The 15,419-nt window shown below is 53.2% G+C and overlaps 1 protein-coding gene across 3 annotated transcripts in view; it reads left to right on the plus strand.

Annotated features, from left to right (window-relative positions):
• Positions 1-1,490: 1,490 nt before the first annotated feature.
• STK40 (serine/threonine kinase 40) overlaps positions 1,491-15,419 on the plus strand; it is a 43,108-nt gene continuing 29,179 nt past the window's right edge. Inside the window, exon 1 of one of the 3 annotated variants that reach the window (XM_008517521.2) lies at positions 1,491-1,718. In XM_008517521.2, coding sequence (XP_008515743.2) covers positions 1,700-1,718 — 19 coding nt within the window. In that variant the 5' untranslated portion in view covers positions 1,491-1,699. The other 2 variants (XM_008517522.2, XM_070594596.1) reach the window with 2 other exon arrangements.

A 15,419-nucleotide genomic window follows, 5' to 3' on the forward strand; every position in this document is an offset into this window, starting at 1 on the left:
CACCTCCATCATTTTACAGTTGAGGAAACTGACGCCCAGTTTCCTCAGGGGGAAGGGGGAGGGGCTCTCCCCAGGTCCCACGATGAAGTCAGTGGCAGAATGCCAAGATGGTCTCATGAAAATAGCTACTGCTTGTTGACTCTCACTGCGGGCCAGGCCCTGCGCCAGGGCACTCCACACTCTGGGAGGGCAGAGTGGCTGTCTTTTTTGTCCCACTGGGTCTCCAGCTCAGAGCTCTGTGCATAGTGGGCACACCATACATCTTCGTGAAATGAAAGAATCATCTCATTTCACCGTTACAACAACCCTGGGAGGAAATATTAATAGCCCCATTTTACAGATGAGCAAACAGGCCCAGAAAGATTAAATGACTTGCTCAGGGTCAAAGAGCCAGTGAACGGCAGAGTAGGGATTTGACCTCAGGTCTGCATGGCTCAAACTCCATGATCTTAATGATTACACTACACTATTCTGCTTCCTGGCACTCCTGACATCACACTGATGACAAGCACAAGCAATGCTCTGCTCACCTCAGTGGTGGTACCCAGCCACCAGGTATGTGCCTGGCACTCTAAACTTACCATCCCCAGGCCTTGGAGCTTGTCCACAAAGAGAAGCCAGAAGCCCAGGCAGTAAGTAGAGTTTGCTGGGTTTCAGAAGCCTGAGGAAGCTTCCCAGGGTTGAAGCTCTCCTCCTCTCCTCCGTGATGGGCAGATCTGCCTATACCTTGTCAAGCAACCATCTCACACTGTTGTGACAGGCATCACTTTGTTATGGCAGCACCATCTGCCAGTATGCCCAGAGTTGGAGAGCCAGCAGGAGAGTATGTCACCGTGCCTATGTGTGTATGTGTGTGTGTGTGTGGAGCAGTGGTCTCCTCATGCTGGTGTCCTGATGACAGTTTCTCATTTCCTCTGGCTGGCACCTTTAGTTTCTATTCATTCCCTCTTGTCCTCCCCTCTTTCTGGTCCTCCTCCTCTTCTTTGTTAAAATCCTATATTTTGAATCAGCTGAGAGTTTCCCGGGGGCGGGGATGATGGTGTCAGCTCCAGGTGATTCATCCAGCTGATAATTAGAGCTCTGGAAAAACCAAAACTTGTTCCTGTCAGAGTCAGGGCTTCCGGAATCCCTAGGTTTTTCCCTTTGTCAGAGAGAGGAGCTTGGTGGGCCGGGGCTGGCTCCTTCGTGCCTGACTGCCAGTCATCCCCGTCACTGAGATGAGTGTGAGCACTCTTACTCCCAGGTGCTAGGAGAAGATGTTTCCAGACTCAGTGAATCCTCACGGGGATCCCACCACGTGTTACCCCTATTTTGACAGATGGGGAAGGTTAGAGAACTGGCACGTAGTCACTCAGCTTGTCAGGGACACAGCAAGGACTCAAATCCAGCCTTTTGGGAATCTAGCAGATTTGGTTCAAATCATAGTCCTGCCATTATTAGCTGTGCGTCTTTGGACAGTTTACTTCACTTCTCAGGGCTCCAGCTTCCTCATCTGTAAATAGACTCCTAATGCTGATGTCTCTAACGTGCTTAACACAGCCTGTGACACAACAGTAGGAGCTGTTTACATTACTATTGTAGTTCAGCCATATCAGATCAGCGGGCACCGGGCATTCAGAGAGACAAAGAGATGGACCCGGGAGGAGGCAGCCAGACTCACTCGCACTAACTCTCATGTCCTGGCACCGCCTGTGTGGAGATGACAAACACGCATACACGTAAGTGCCTGGCCAAAAGCCCTAGGAAAACCCAGCAGCGCACACAGGCTTGGACACGCGTGCCCACACATGGATACAGAGTGACCCAGGGGACAGCTGAAAAGACACCGGGGAGTTAGCTAGTCCTATGCAGCAAGCACGCTGGCTCACACCTCTGAGACAAAGACGTGGAGCCGTGATCACTGGTGCTACTGCCATTGAGCCCTTCTAGCTGCTTCTGCTTGCCAGAGGAGGGAAGCCAGGCTCTCGGAGGGCCCCAGTGAGTCACCAGCCTGATGCAATCCCTTTAAAGGGCTCATCTGCTGGTGCAAGAAGCTGATTCATGGAGGGCGTGGTTGCTGGAGGAGGAGGAGAAAGGGACCGAAACTGCAGCAGGAGGGACTGAGGTCAGACAGCTGGAATCGTTCCTAGGAACTCTTCACCGTAACCCTGCCAGGTCAAGACTCCAGGGCTCTACAGGTTGAAGCGGGGTTGCTACAAAAGCGAGGGGTCTTAGAGGGAAATGAATTGTGAAGGCTGCGACAGGAATTCTGTCGTTTATTGAACCTAACCGCAGCATTCTCCGCACGAGCTCCAGAGACCGAGAAATGGGGATCAAGGAAGAGCCATTTTTCTAACCAATACACTACAACTGGCCGATCTTCCAACCACTGGAGACTCCTCCCAACCCGGCAGGGCGAGTGTAGGGCACGCGAGGTTCTGCGGAGTTGGGGCGGGGATGGTGCGTCCAGCCCAGCCTCACCGCAGGCATAGATCAGCGGTAAGTACCGCCCCTTTAGCACATCGGGCTCCAATCGCTTCACATGTTTCGGCCCAGACCCTGCTCTTAACCAATCAGCCATCGGATTCTGGCCTCTTGCCTGAAGGCTTCCGCCCATCGTCAAGATGGCTCCCGCCCCCGCGCCGTGGGGCTGAGGACGCGGGCGAGGGGCGGGGCCCGGGGAGAGGGGAGGGGCTGCGGCTTGGCCCGAGAGGAGGGGGCGGTGCGTCACTTCCGTTGTCAGGTGGCGGCGCCGCAGCCATGGAGCGAGGCGGCGGTGGCGGCGGCGGCTCGGGCAGCTGCGCTGGGAGGCGGCGGTGAGCGGCTCCACGCCCCCGGCCCGGCTCCCGGCCCCCCGGGACGGAGCGCCGAGCAGCCGCGGCTCCGGGCTACGGACTATGGGCGAGCAGCGCTGAGCCCCGGGGGAAGGTGAGGGCGGGGGTCCCGGAGCGGGGAGCCTGGCGGGGGGTGCGGGCTGGGGGGGCGGGCCTCAGCGGCCGCGGCGGTGACACCCGGGTGACAGCCCGAGGCCGTCCGGGTGCGGCAGAAATGGCAACAGCGGACGCCCCGTCCTCTGCCGGAGGCTGCCCTTCCCGGGCGGCGGGGGCGGGAGCTGCCGCGCACCGGGTCCCGGGCGGCCGCGGGGAGCCTCGGTCCCGCCGCAGCCCTGGGAGGGGGGCACTGCCAGCCTTGCCTGGAATCCCTCGGCCGGTGAGTGAGGGCACCAGCATCTGAACCAGCCAGGTTTTTCCCAAGAGACACCCTCCGCCTCTCCATGCTTCCGTCCCGATCCCGAGAGTGACTTGAAAGTTAGAACGAGTCCCCAGGGAGGGCCAGCCGGGGCTTCCTCCGGGAGCCCTCACCTGATGGCACGGGCATCATGGCTGCTGGGGAATTTTCGCATCCCCGGCGGCGTTCAGGTGCGGGTCAGAGCTGCCTGCCTGCCATGCTCCGTTCGGCCGGCCTTTTCCAAGGAGAGAGCCTGCTGCTGTGGTCACTGTTTCACATGCTGTGCCCCGTCAGGCCCGCCCATTCCCACGCCGCTTGGTCTCACCTTCCAGGCAGTGGGTAGGGGCATTGGGATTCCCGACACCCTGTTTTTTCTGCCCACCCCCACTCCTTAGGATGCCTAGTTGTTGGCGGAAGGAAGAGATGACAGCTGCCTTCGGTGGCAGGATAGACTTTGCTCTGTTTTAAGTCATAGGAGGAAACCGGTTGGCTTTGCTTGGTTTTGAGAGCTGTGGGGAAGAGGGTAGTCATTCTGGGCTGGGCGTGTTTCCCTCTTAGCTTAGCTTTGCATGAGATAAGGAAGAGCAGAATATGTCATTGTAAGGCCGAAAGAATCCTTGTTTGTAAATAGTGCTTGTGAGCTGCTCCAGTGCTCCTTAAGGGCCCTGCTCTGCCGGTTTGTCAGATCTGGACAGTCTGGAGACAGTCCTCATTCATTCATTCCCCATATGACAACAACAGTGTCCTTGCCTGGAGAGGCACGGATCCCATATTATAGTGGTTAAGAGTGGGCTTTGGAGCCACACTTCTTGAGTTCAAATTCTGGCTCCACAGCTTTCTAGCTGTGTAACCTTGGGCACATTGTTTAACCTCTCCATGCCTCAGTGTTCTCATCTCTAAAGCAGGGGTGATAACGTAGAGTTGTCATGAAGATTTGAAAAGTTAACACATGTAAAACACCTAGAAACACGTCTGTCACATAATAAGAGTTCAATAAATGTTAGCTATTATTCTTATTTCAAGAAGTTCATGTTCTGGTTAAAGTAGACTGACCTGTAAACCAATAGTTGAAATGTGGTCTAAACAAGCTGGTAGCAGGGGCCTGCCCGGTGGCACAGCGGTTAAGTTCGCATGTTCCGTTTCAGCGGCCTGGGGTTCGCAGGTTCAGATCCCAGGTGCCGACATGGCACCACCTGGCAAGCCATGCTGTGGCAGGTGTCCCACATATAAAGCAGAGGAAGATGGGCACAGATGTTAGCTCAGGGCCAGTCTTCCTCAGCAAAAAGAGAAGGATTGGCAGGAGATGTTAGCTCAGGGCTAATCTTCCTCAAAAAAAAAAAAAAAAAAAAAAAGCTGGTAGCAGCAGGAACAGAGAGCTGTGGGAGCCTAGCAGAGGAAGGTGCTAGCTCAGCCTGGGTACAGGGAGGGTCCTGGGAAGGCTGGGCAGGAGCGATGATGCTGGAGCTGCATCAAGAAGGACAGGAGGGCTTAGCCAAGTGAGAATGAGGGGGCAAGGTGTTCTGCTTAGAGAGGGAGAGACAAGCAAACTTCTAGTTCATTCCAGAAGCCTCATGTTGTTCAGTATGATGGTATGAAAGTTGACAATGTGAGGTAAGGCATTATAGGTTGACAAGGGAATGCCACATTAACAATTTGGGACTTTACACCAAGGGCAGTGGGGAACCAGTGAAAAGGTTTTAGGCAGAGGAGTGACACGATTGGATCTGAGTTTTAGAATTCTCTCTCTGGGGTCCTGGCAGAGGAGAGGAGAGACTAAAGGACTGGAGACATCTCCAGAGGCCATTGCAGGCCTCTGAGAGGAGAGTGGCGCTGGGATCTCTGCTGAGAACACACTGTATGCAACCGGTGGCAGATGACAAGCTTCCTGCATTGCCCTGGGCTTCTCTGCCTGGCCCAGAAGTGCCTGGCATATGTGCCCCTCTCTTCCTGGGATTACAGGTGCTTGAGCAGCGGGGGAGGTGAGGCTGCCCTCTCAGAAGACCAGTTGCAGGGGGTGCAGCATTTGCTCCCTCAGGCCTTTAATTTGACGTTTGGGAAGGCGGCCGACTGTAGTGGTTAACAGCCTGTTTGGCTCTGCAGACAGACAGATCTAATCCCAGTACTGCTAGTCACTAGAAGTTACTTATTCTCTCCATGCCCAGCTTCTCCTCTGTAAAATGGGCATGGTAAGAGCCCCTCCCTGGTAAGTTAGTTGTGAGGATTAAGTAAGGTGTTCCAGGTCCTGCATTTAGCACACCCCGAGTAAGAAATGCTTGGTAAGTGTGAACTTTTATTACAGGCTGTAGGAAAGAACTGCCAAGAATTAGCTGAAGCCATTAGTGGCAACTACAACTATGTCCCATTGAGCTGTCACAAGTGTCTTGAGGGATAAGAAGATCACAGAATTTTATTGTATTCTTTCTGAAAAGGAAATCTCTGGGGAGTTTACCGGTCTGTATGGGAGCCATGCGAATGATTCAGCTCGGCTCTTTAAAAGAACCACTTTTTAAAATAGAAGTAGGACTGCTGAGCAAAAAATCGTATTTTATTTTATTATTTTTTTAATCAAGTCTTTTTTGTGAGGAAGATTAGCCCTGAGCTAACATCCGCTGCCAATCCTCCTCTTTTTGCTGAGGAAGACTGGCCCTGAGCTAACATCTGTGCCCATCTTCCTCTACTTTATATGTGGGACAGCTGCCACAGCATGGCTTGATAAGTGGTGTGTAGGTTCGTGCCTAGGGTCTGAACCCCAGGCCACCAAATTAGAGCACACAAACCTAACCACTACGCCACTGGGTCAGCCCCCCAAAAATCATATTTCAAAGTATACTTGGGAAAAAAAATATTTGGAGTTTCTTCCATTTGTGTCCCTATTGGTGACCCTAGTCTGGTATCTGAATTAGTATTGTCAGGAAGCATCACACACATTGATGTGTGTGGTAGCTCAAAATCCAGAACCCCAGTTCCACATGCATGAGCTGCCACGTATGGCTGGGGATGTGCTGGGTACTGAGGGCAGAAGGAGAATGGAGAGGCAGGTGCTGCCCTGGAGGAGCTTGTGGTCTAGCAGGGACTGGGCAGGCTCCTGACCAGTTAAAACTTGCATAGAGTTGGGCAAGTCTGTCACAGGAGTCTGTGCCGCATATAGTGGGAACCAGAAGGAAGTGATTCCCCTGGGGGATGAAGAAGACACTGGGGAGAACTTTGGAGAGTCCTTAGAGCTTAAACTGGATCTTGAAGGCTGAATCGCACTTTCTGAAGGCTCGTGGAGCCCTCCAGGCAGGGGAGCAGCGTGGCACAGCATGAATGCGTGTTGGTGTCTGTGCACTTTGGGAACCACAAGAGGTTCTAGCACAGGGTGTGAAGGGACCTGGCTGTAGAACATGCTGGATAGGTAGGCACCAGTGCCAAAATGCTTGAACTTCTGATTTTGTTGGTGATGGGGTGCTTTGTTTTAAGTGAAGGAAATACCATTAGACCCGCATCTTCACAAGTGGCCTCCTACTGCAGGAGGAGGATGGATTCAGGAGAGAGTCTGGCGTCACTGTAGGAGGCTGTTGCAATAATCAAAGCAAGGGTGAGTGGGGGCCTGGATCAGGGCAGAGGCAGTGGGGACGGAGAGGAAGGGCAGAGGTCAGAGCTATTTGGGGGGAGAGATCAACTGGACACTGAGAGTGTTTGGAAGTGATGGTTGAGGGAGGAGCAAGGGTGGCAGGTGACCCTGAGGTTCCTGGTTTGGATGACAGAGTGAATGATGGTGCAAATAGGATGGCTTGGGAGAAGAAATGTCCGGTGAGATTGGCCAGCTCCGTCAGTCGGCCCTGAGCACACTCTCCCAGGAGAGGATCTGTTGCGAGTCTGTGGCACCCTGTCCAGCTCCGGGCCAGGCTTCTCTCTGGTTTTGCTGGAGTCAGTGCCCTGAAGAAGGGCAGCCTCCCTCCCTTCACCTTCTTCTGCCCAGATTTGCCCAGGCAGATGAGCTTCTTCAGAGTTTTAGGAACTCAAGTGGCTGAGTCTGCAAAACTCCTGTAATTTCTTCAGCCTTCAAATGTCCCTGAAGAGCAGCCCCCTTCAGTCTGGCGTTGTCCACACTGATTCAGCAGATGACCAACTGATGGCATCCTGGACAGCGGCATACCCTCAGGGGAGAGATGGCTTTTCTAGTACTCCCTGGAGATCAGATCTAGAAAGACTGAAATTGGGTTTATTCAGTCCCTCTTCTCAGGAAGGAGAGGTAGCTGCCAGAGGCCACCTAGGACTCCTTCACAGCCATCAGAAAAGTGAGAGGAAGCTGCCCGGGTGCCCTCATCCCCCTGAGATCTCTGGAGTGGGAGCCAGACCTGAATCTGGCTGGGCTGTGGAGAGGGATGTGCTGATGGGCCTCAGACAGGTCCTTTGGAGGCTGACTCGTGCTTTCCGAAGGCTCGTGGAGCCCTCCAGGCGGGGGAGCAGCATGGCACAGCACGAGTGTGTGTTGATGTGTGTGCACTTTGAACTGGGGAGATTTTCACAGGCTTTGTCCTGTCATTTGTGGTGTCAAGAAAGTAGAAGAGAAAGTGGCCTGAGATAAGAGCATTTCTTCCTCCTCCACCTGCTCAGGTGAAACCGTAGCCTTGAAGGTGGCCCTGGGCCCCCCGCAGCCCTGCGTGTCCTCTTGGGATCTGTAATTGAGATTCGGCCGGGAAAGGATGGTACTGCTTGCTGTGATTTACTCTGTGTCTTAGAACTGCTTCCACTGTGGCACATGCACGTCTGGGTCACTTTCAGCTACATTGTGTCATCCCCGGGTGTGTGATTTATTCCTCAAGCTCTCTACTGATGAACTGAGGTTAGTTTGTCTTCTGCTCTCCCAGCAAAGCTGAAGCAACTCTCTGTATACATAGAATTTTGCCCATCTTAGGTATCTGCAGCATAAATTCCTGGAAGAGTGTTGCTGCTTCAAAGAGTACTTTTATTTTTTTATTTATTTTTAAGAATTTGTAGAAGCTGGCCCCGTGGCCGAGTGGTTAAGTTCACGTGCTCCGCTCCAGGCGGCCCAGTGTTTCGTTTGTTCGAATCCTGGGTGCGGACATGGCATTGCTCATCAAACCACGCTGAGGCGGCATCCCACATGCCACAACTAGAAGGACCCACAACGAAGAATATACAACTATGTACCGGGGGGCTTTGGGGACAAAAAGGAAAAAAAATAAACTCTTAAAAAAAAAAAAAAAGAATTCGTAGGCCCCCACCTTTTTTTCAGTGAGGAAGATCAACCCTCAGCTAACATCTGTTGCCAATCTTCCTTTTTTTTTGCCTCCCCAAAGCCCTAGTACATAGTTATATATCCTAGTTGTAGGTCAGTCTAGTTCTGTGTGGGATGCTGCCTCAGCATGACTTGATGAGCAGTGCGTAGGTCCATGCCCAGGATCTGAACCAGCGAACCACTGAAGCAGAGTGCTTGAACTACACCACCATGCCATGGGTCAGCCCCATAGGCCCCCTTGTAATAAAGTGGAGCAGCTTGATTTTCCCCCAGCAAGCAAAGGTACTCTTTTGAGGTGAGGTCCTCCTTCCTGAGGCGACAGTGAGAACCCCTTCCCCTGAGGAGGCCACAGCCCAGTGGCGGTGATCCTCTTCTGGCTGATGGCAGCCTGTCTTGGGGGTGAGTTTCGACTCCCCGGTGCAGCAGTGCACAGGCCTGTGATTTCAGAGATACTTGAGTTGTTAGGAAGCACAGAGGTTGCAAAACTGAGAAGGGCTTTTGTCGTTCAGAATGAAGCTCTCCCCTCTAAGTATGTTTACAGGCCACCAGCTACTTGGCAAAAGAGACGGAGGATCTTTAGCCTTTCAGGAGTCTGTGACCTGAGGGACCAGAAGGAAGAGAAAGTGGCCTGCACGGTGTGGTGGGAATTGGCGTGCGTGCCGTTCCTCTTGGGGTTTAGGGCAGAGCTGGTTTGAGGTTTGATAAGGGAGCAGCACCTGCTTCTAGGGAGGGGCTCGTTCATCCCCATGGGAGACTTTGGGGCTGGCATAGCCCACAGTTCGGGGGCGCTTTTGGAACCTGACTGCTGGCGTCTGCCAACTCTGGAGAGCAGGAGTTTTTTTTGCACCTTTTGCAGTGGATGTGGAGCTCCTGGCGTTACCGTGTTTGGGGTGAGTTCCATGGGGTATGTCCTCTTCAGACTCTTCCCCAAACAAGTCCTTCCAAGGCATAGGAAGGAACCCAGCCAAAAAAAAAGGCTCCCCACCACCTTCCAGTCCTCTGTGAAGTCCCCTGCAGTACACATTGAATCCTCACAATCTAAGGAACACGGGGTTACCTCTGTGTCACAGAGGAGAAGCCCCAGGCTCAGAGGGGTTAAGTAACCTGTCCACTATTACACAGCCAGCAAGGGCAGAGCCGGATTGCCAGCCCACACTTGGGTGACTCAAGCGCCCATGCCATCCCATTTCTCCATCCTGGCCAGGCTCTGGCCCCAGGGAGCCCAGCCCACGTGGAATCTTGGACTCATAGAGCCATAGAGCAGGAAGGGACCTTGACAAAGCTGAAGCAGCCCCTTCTTTGCCAGAAGAGAAACTGCCACTGCCTGAGACAAGTCCCCCACTCTGGCCCTGTGAGTAGTGGGTAAGGAGACTTTCAGCCATGTCACCAGCACTTAAGGGCTTAGGCTCAGATCAGACCTGGCTTCAGAACCCAGTTCTGCCACTTGCTTGCTGAATGACCTTGAACAAGTCACCTCCTATCTCTAGGTATCCTCTATGAAAATAAACAGGACACATGAAATGGACACAATGCTCCTTGCTCCTAAGATCGTAATGAGGACTAGACAGGAGGTATCATGTCTAAAAGCCTAGTGCCTGGCCTGCAGTCAGGACCCGGGGCGGCCTCTGGTGAAGCCCAGGTGAGCTCTTTGCTAGCAGGTCTGTGATTGTCCCAAAAGCGGCATCATGAACCAGCCTCAGGTCTCCAGTTTGGATGGTTTGGTGGTCCTCCCAGCCCTGATGGATGCCAGGTGGCGAGCAGGAAGTTCCTTATAGGTGTGTTTGCAAGTTACCTGGGAGAAATTAAGTGTACCAGGCAGGAGTGATGGTTTTGTGCCACCCCCCGGCCCGTGCAGCCTTGCATCTGCACACAGGCCAGTACACTCGGGGCACACACGCTCACATGTGTTCCTGTGCCATACTTCCTCAGGTGTGCCTTCTCTGAGGCCCAGTCTCCCCCAATTCCATTACCACTCCTAACAATTCTAATAGGTTCAGAAAATTTTCAAATTTTTAAAAATTATTCTGGTAGTCTATGGTAAAATAGTTAAACAATATGGAAGAATAGAAAACTCTCCCTTCCCTCCTTGGGCCCCTAGTTCCACTGTCTGGAGATAGGTACTGTTAAGTTTCTTCTAGAAATTTCCTATGCATATTCAATGATGTGTACAATCTTTTTTTTTTTACCCAGATGGTATCATATGATACAAATAGTACTGCAGTTTGCTTTTTTCTTAATGTGATGTATCATAGACATCTTTGTCAGCAGGGGTGGACCTAGTCTTAAAGACCACATAGTACCCCATTGTCTGGATGGAACCAGTCCTCTCTTGGTGGGCGTTTGAATTCTTTCCTGTCTGCTTTGTGCGTGTGTTGATTTTAGTGGTTTTGTCTTTTGTGATTTCTTGCTGCTCCGCGTGGTTCTGTAGGGACCCTCACGCATCTCTGTCTTTGGGGTTTTGTGTGAGTACCTCTGTAGGGTAACTCCCTGGAATGGGAACTGCTGGGCCCGGGGCACGTGCGTTTTCTTTTACTTTGTTGGCCGCAGTCTCATACCTGTCTTCTGCGCACCTGTTGGGCCTATGCAGGGGGCTCTGAGCTGGACAAGGCCCCATGCCCTGCCCCCAGGAGCTCACTCTCTCAAGAGACACAGGCAAGCAGCCGTGTGACAAGCGTGTTCCCACTGATGTGTGACAGAGTGTCGGTCACTGGGGGCTCGTGGCCCTCGGGATTGGCCGTGGCTGGCTTCTAAGCAGCTCAGAGCAGGCGAGGCCCACTGGTCTGAATGGGCCCTGAGAGTCACCCTGATGGCAAGGCCTGCGTCTGCTTCTGTAATCTTGCCTCTCTGGGCAGCCACAGCCGGCAGCATTTGGTAAAACTGCAGAAAGTGAACTGTACTGCTTACTGTCAAAGTTGTGAAATGTAATTGAATTTAATTTTTGATGAGGCAGTTAAGGAAAGGCAGTTTGCTGGCCCCAGTCCAAATTGCCTTTCTCACAGGATGATTGTAGTGATTTTTGCTGTTAAAAACAGTATAAAGAGAGAATCACATGCACCTGGGCCTGGCCGGGGCTTTCCCATCTGTTGCTCTGGAAATCTGGGCTGGAAGGAAGGAAACTTAACATTTGTCTAGTGCCTCCCACGTGCTGGCTCCTGGCAGTCCTCAGGTAGCCCTGTGCGGGGGCAGCACTCTCCCCCTCCTCTAGATGCGGAGACTGCAGAGCAGAGAGACATGCATCCAGGTCACACTGTGGACACAGAGATGGCTCTCTGACTCAGCCAGCCCTTCTGTAGTCACTTGCTGCTTTCTCCCTCCTGATTTGGGCCGTGGTGGGTGGCAGGAACCTGAACTCCACATGGGACCCCATGGCAGGCCTCGTTCCAGGGCTGACTCACTGCACAAAGCAATAACTGATGGTTTGAGCTGAGGGGCTCCCTACTCAAGTGCTCATGCTGGGGTCCCCCTCGTTGCAGGGAGGCTGGCATGACAGGAGAGGGCTGTCAGTGACTTGGTCTGCCATCACTGCAGATGGCAGAAGGGCCCCTGCAGAACCAAGGGGCCACCAAGAAGGCCTCCCAAGCCAGTGTGCTTGGCTGCTTCTCTGGGTGGGAGAAACCCGAGCAGCACAGCCCGAGAAAGAGCTATTAAGTCTGTCCCTTCCTCCTCCGACACCCACACACAGTGACGGATTATTTGTTGTCACATCAGCTGCTTCCGGAGGCCCTCGGGAGGGGTGAGCTGGTGGCTCTGAGACCAGCTGCTGAGGAAGCCCTTTGCCCGTCTGCTGGGACTGGTTTCTTCATTTCTCTTTTCCATAGAGGGGCTACCAGTCCCCCTCTGTGTGCACAGCCCCAGAGCCTTTGCCCCCAGAATCACTCTGGGACACATCTGCCTGGCCAGGGGCCTTTAGCCTCCAGTCTCTCCCCCCAGCCTTTGTGGAGGCCGCGGAGGAGCCCAGTGGGGACTTCGCAGGGCAGTGGGGTGAAGAGGGACATCACCGATTACATAATCTCCTTGTGTGTGAATCCTGCTTCTTGGAGGAGCCTGGAGCTGGACCGCCACACTGCAGACGCTGGGCTTCCTGTGAGCAGCGGGGTCTTCAACCCCCGCTGGGCCCCAGGACTGCTGCGCCCAGCACGTTGTAGTCCTGCTGAGGAAAGGCGGCAGCCAGAGGACTGGTCTCGGGCGGATGTGCTGAGGGGGAGCAGGCTGGGCACAGGGCCCTCTTTCTGACCGCCCCTCCCACTTCCCACTGAGCTGAGTCACTTCCTCTCTGGCTGCTGCAGGTACTCTCCCACATGCCCAGCACAGAGCGGGCTTCAGGGGTGGGGTTCACCCTGTGCAAGGAGAGAGCTCTGGCTAGAAGCAGCCAGTTCACTCGTTACCCCCGAGGCAGTAAAGTACTGCATTTAGAGAATGATGTGATGTTATGTATTCTTGACAAATTAGAGCTATACATATCCTGCATTTTAAAAATGAACAAAATCATCACTCTGTTTTGGAACAGTGACGATGACAGCACATGCATGAATCTTTGTCATCAGGGAGTCCTGGCTGAAGCCGAGGGATTACTAATCCGCCTCCCCATCCCCCCAGCATCCATCCTGAGCACAGAAGCAAATGGCTCCCAGTGGGTTCCTGGGGAGATTGCTTGTAGCCTCCGGCTCCCGCTGAGAGGGTTCCCGCCGGCCTCAGGGATGCCTGCCATTCAGACTCGAAGGAAAAGCCCGAAACAGAGCCCTTTCCAGTCAGCCATCAAGAGTCGCAGAAAACAGGCCGCAGGCAGCCTCCTCTGGCCCTGGTGAGCTGGGCCGGGGTCTCTAGGCTTTGGTTTGTCAGCAATAAAGGGGGGAAATATTTACTTTGTAAAGTTATGAGAGTTAAAGAAAATCTAGGAAACTGAGAACAGTTCCTGGCAAGCAGTAGGTACCCATAAACTGATACTTAACAAGGTATGCGCCTGGAGAGACTTGTCACCAGGGGGGTTCCCTCAGCATGGAGCAAGGCATGCTCACTGTTCACCCAGCAAAGACCTCACAGCACCTCCAGCTACAAGATCGTGTCTGATCCTTCAGTCATCCCTCTTTGACAGATGAGGAAACTGAGGCCCACAGAGGGTAGGCAACTCTCACAGATGGTAGGTGACTAGTTCAGGGTCACAAAACAAGTGAGTGATGGAAGCTGAAATTTGAACCTGGGCCTACCTGATGCCAAAATCCATCTTGCTCTCCCAATTGACATTTGGGTAACTACTCCACAGTTTGAACTGTGGGCTGCAAATTCCTCTTGGTTCCTGGGGTGACTTTGTAGGTGGAGAATGGGTCTGTAGAGAAGTTGGTGGCAGTGGTAGAAGCACCTACACGTGAGTATTGAGGTGCAGTGGGATGCTTGGGCCAGGGAGGGGTGGCTGGCACTGGCGTGTTGGCTGGTAGGAGGATGTCTCAGTATCCCAGCCTCAGACTCAGCCCTATTCTCTAGAGAGACCCTGCCCGAGGGCCCTGACACACCTCCTCCAGGGACAAGCAGGGGCCCCCTCTCACCCTGCTCACCTGCAGCTTTCTGGCTTGGCAGCTCCCTGATTCCAGGAGAATGATTGCTTATACGGAAGTCCAGAGGGTACTGTCCTCTCCATGGTTGGCATTCCTTAGAACCACCCCTGACATCATGTGGAGAAGGAGCAGCTGAGGAAGCAGTGTGGTGAAGTAGAAGGAATATGGAATCCAGATTGGAAAGCCTGGGTTCACATAGGTAAACTCTTTCAGCAACTAGCCAGGTGACTTTAGGCAGGTGTCTCAGTATTTCTGAGCCTCAATTTCTCTTTCTAGAAAATGTGTTTTGGGGTCAGGGGGCAATCAGTTATAGTCATGTATTTGAAAGTGCTTTGCAAGCTAGAAAGCTGTGTGCAAGAGTTAGTTGTGATAGTTAATGTGAGAGTGTGGGCCTCCTACATGGATTCTGATTCCAAAATTCACCATCCAAAAAGGGGCCCAGGGAATTTTCGAGGGAACTGGCAGTGCTCTAGTGTGGAGGGGGTCTGGTCTGTAAAGCACCGATCCACAGATCGTCTTAGTTGGATCGTGTGTTCAGATTTCACACCGCTTGCCTCAAGTCTCATCATTTTCATTCCAGGTATCGTCAGCTGAATGCATAGTTGGGCCAGAAGTTCTCTTTTCTGGGGGAAGCAAGAGTGGTAGGAATTTTTCTGACCAGTAGAAGGACCTTCACACTACAAACCTAGAGTGGCCAGGAGGACCTGTCACTGGTGTGAGGGGGCAGGCCAGGCTGTCACTCACATGCTCCCACAACTTGCTGCAGGAAAGCGCATCTTTTTGCTAGATTCAGCCTAAAGGGAGCTGGTCTGTCCCTTTGACAGTGAGGGGTTGGGCCTGAGCTGCAGGCATGGCATGGATGGGTCTCAGTCCTCAGTGGGTGTTGCTCTCCAGCAGTGAGCACTGTCTAAGCACAACTCCTGGTGGTCAGCCAGCCTGGAACCCGCTGGCCGCAGGCATCTAGACATTTCTGACATGTGACTTTTCCTGGACAAACTATTTCCAGCATCGCTACAGCCTGTTTACCTACAGCTGTGACACCCCATCTCTGGTCCTGGATTCCATCTCCTGCCATGAGCTGGTGGACCATCCGTACTTTCTCTTGGGTCCTACTCCAACCTGTGGCCTCTAGTTGGGTGATCTCTTTCCCCTGTCCCAATATGGGCTTTGGTGCCTTCTGGGTGCATAGCAAACAGTTCTGTACTGTTTTCTCATTCAGCAGTTTGGCAGGCACTGGGCAGAGTGCAGGGAAAGCAGAGGTTGTTCCCTCAGCCTGCGATGGGGGCAGTCAGGCAGATAAATCAGTGGTTATGCACAGCAAGAGGAGACAGAGGGATGCTCAGGTGCTCTGGGAGCTAGAGGAGGAAAGGTGACACCAGTGAGGACTGAGGGAGAAGGAGGAGCCAACCAGGGAGGGG

The sequence above is a fragment of the Equus przewalskii genome, chromosome 2 (genome assembly GCF_037783145.1).
Source record: "Equus przewalskii isolate Varuska chromosome 2, EquPr2, whole genome shotgun sequence".
NCBI lineage: Eukaryota > Metazoa > Chordata > Mammalia > Perissodactyla > Equidae > Equus > Equus przewalskii.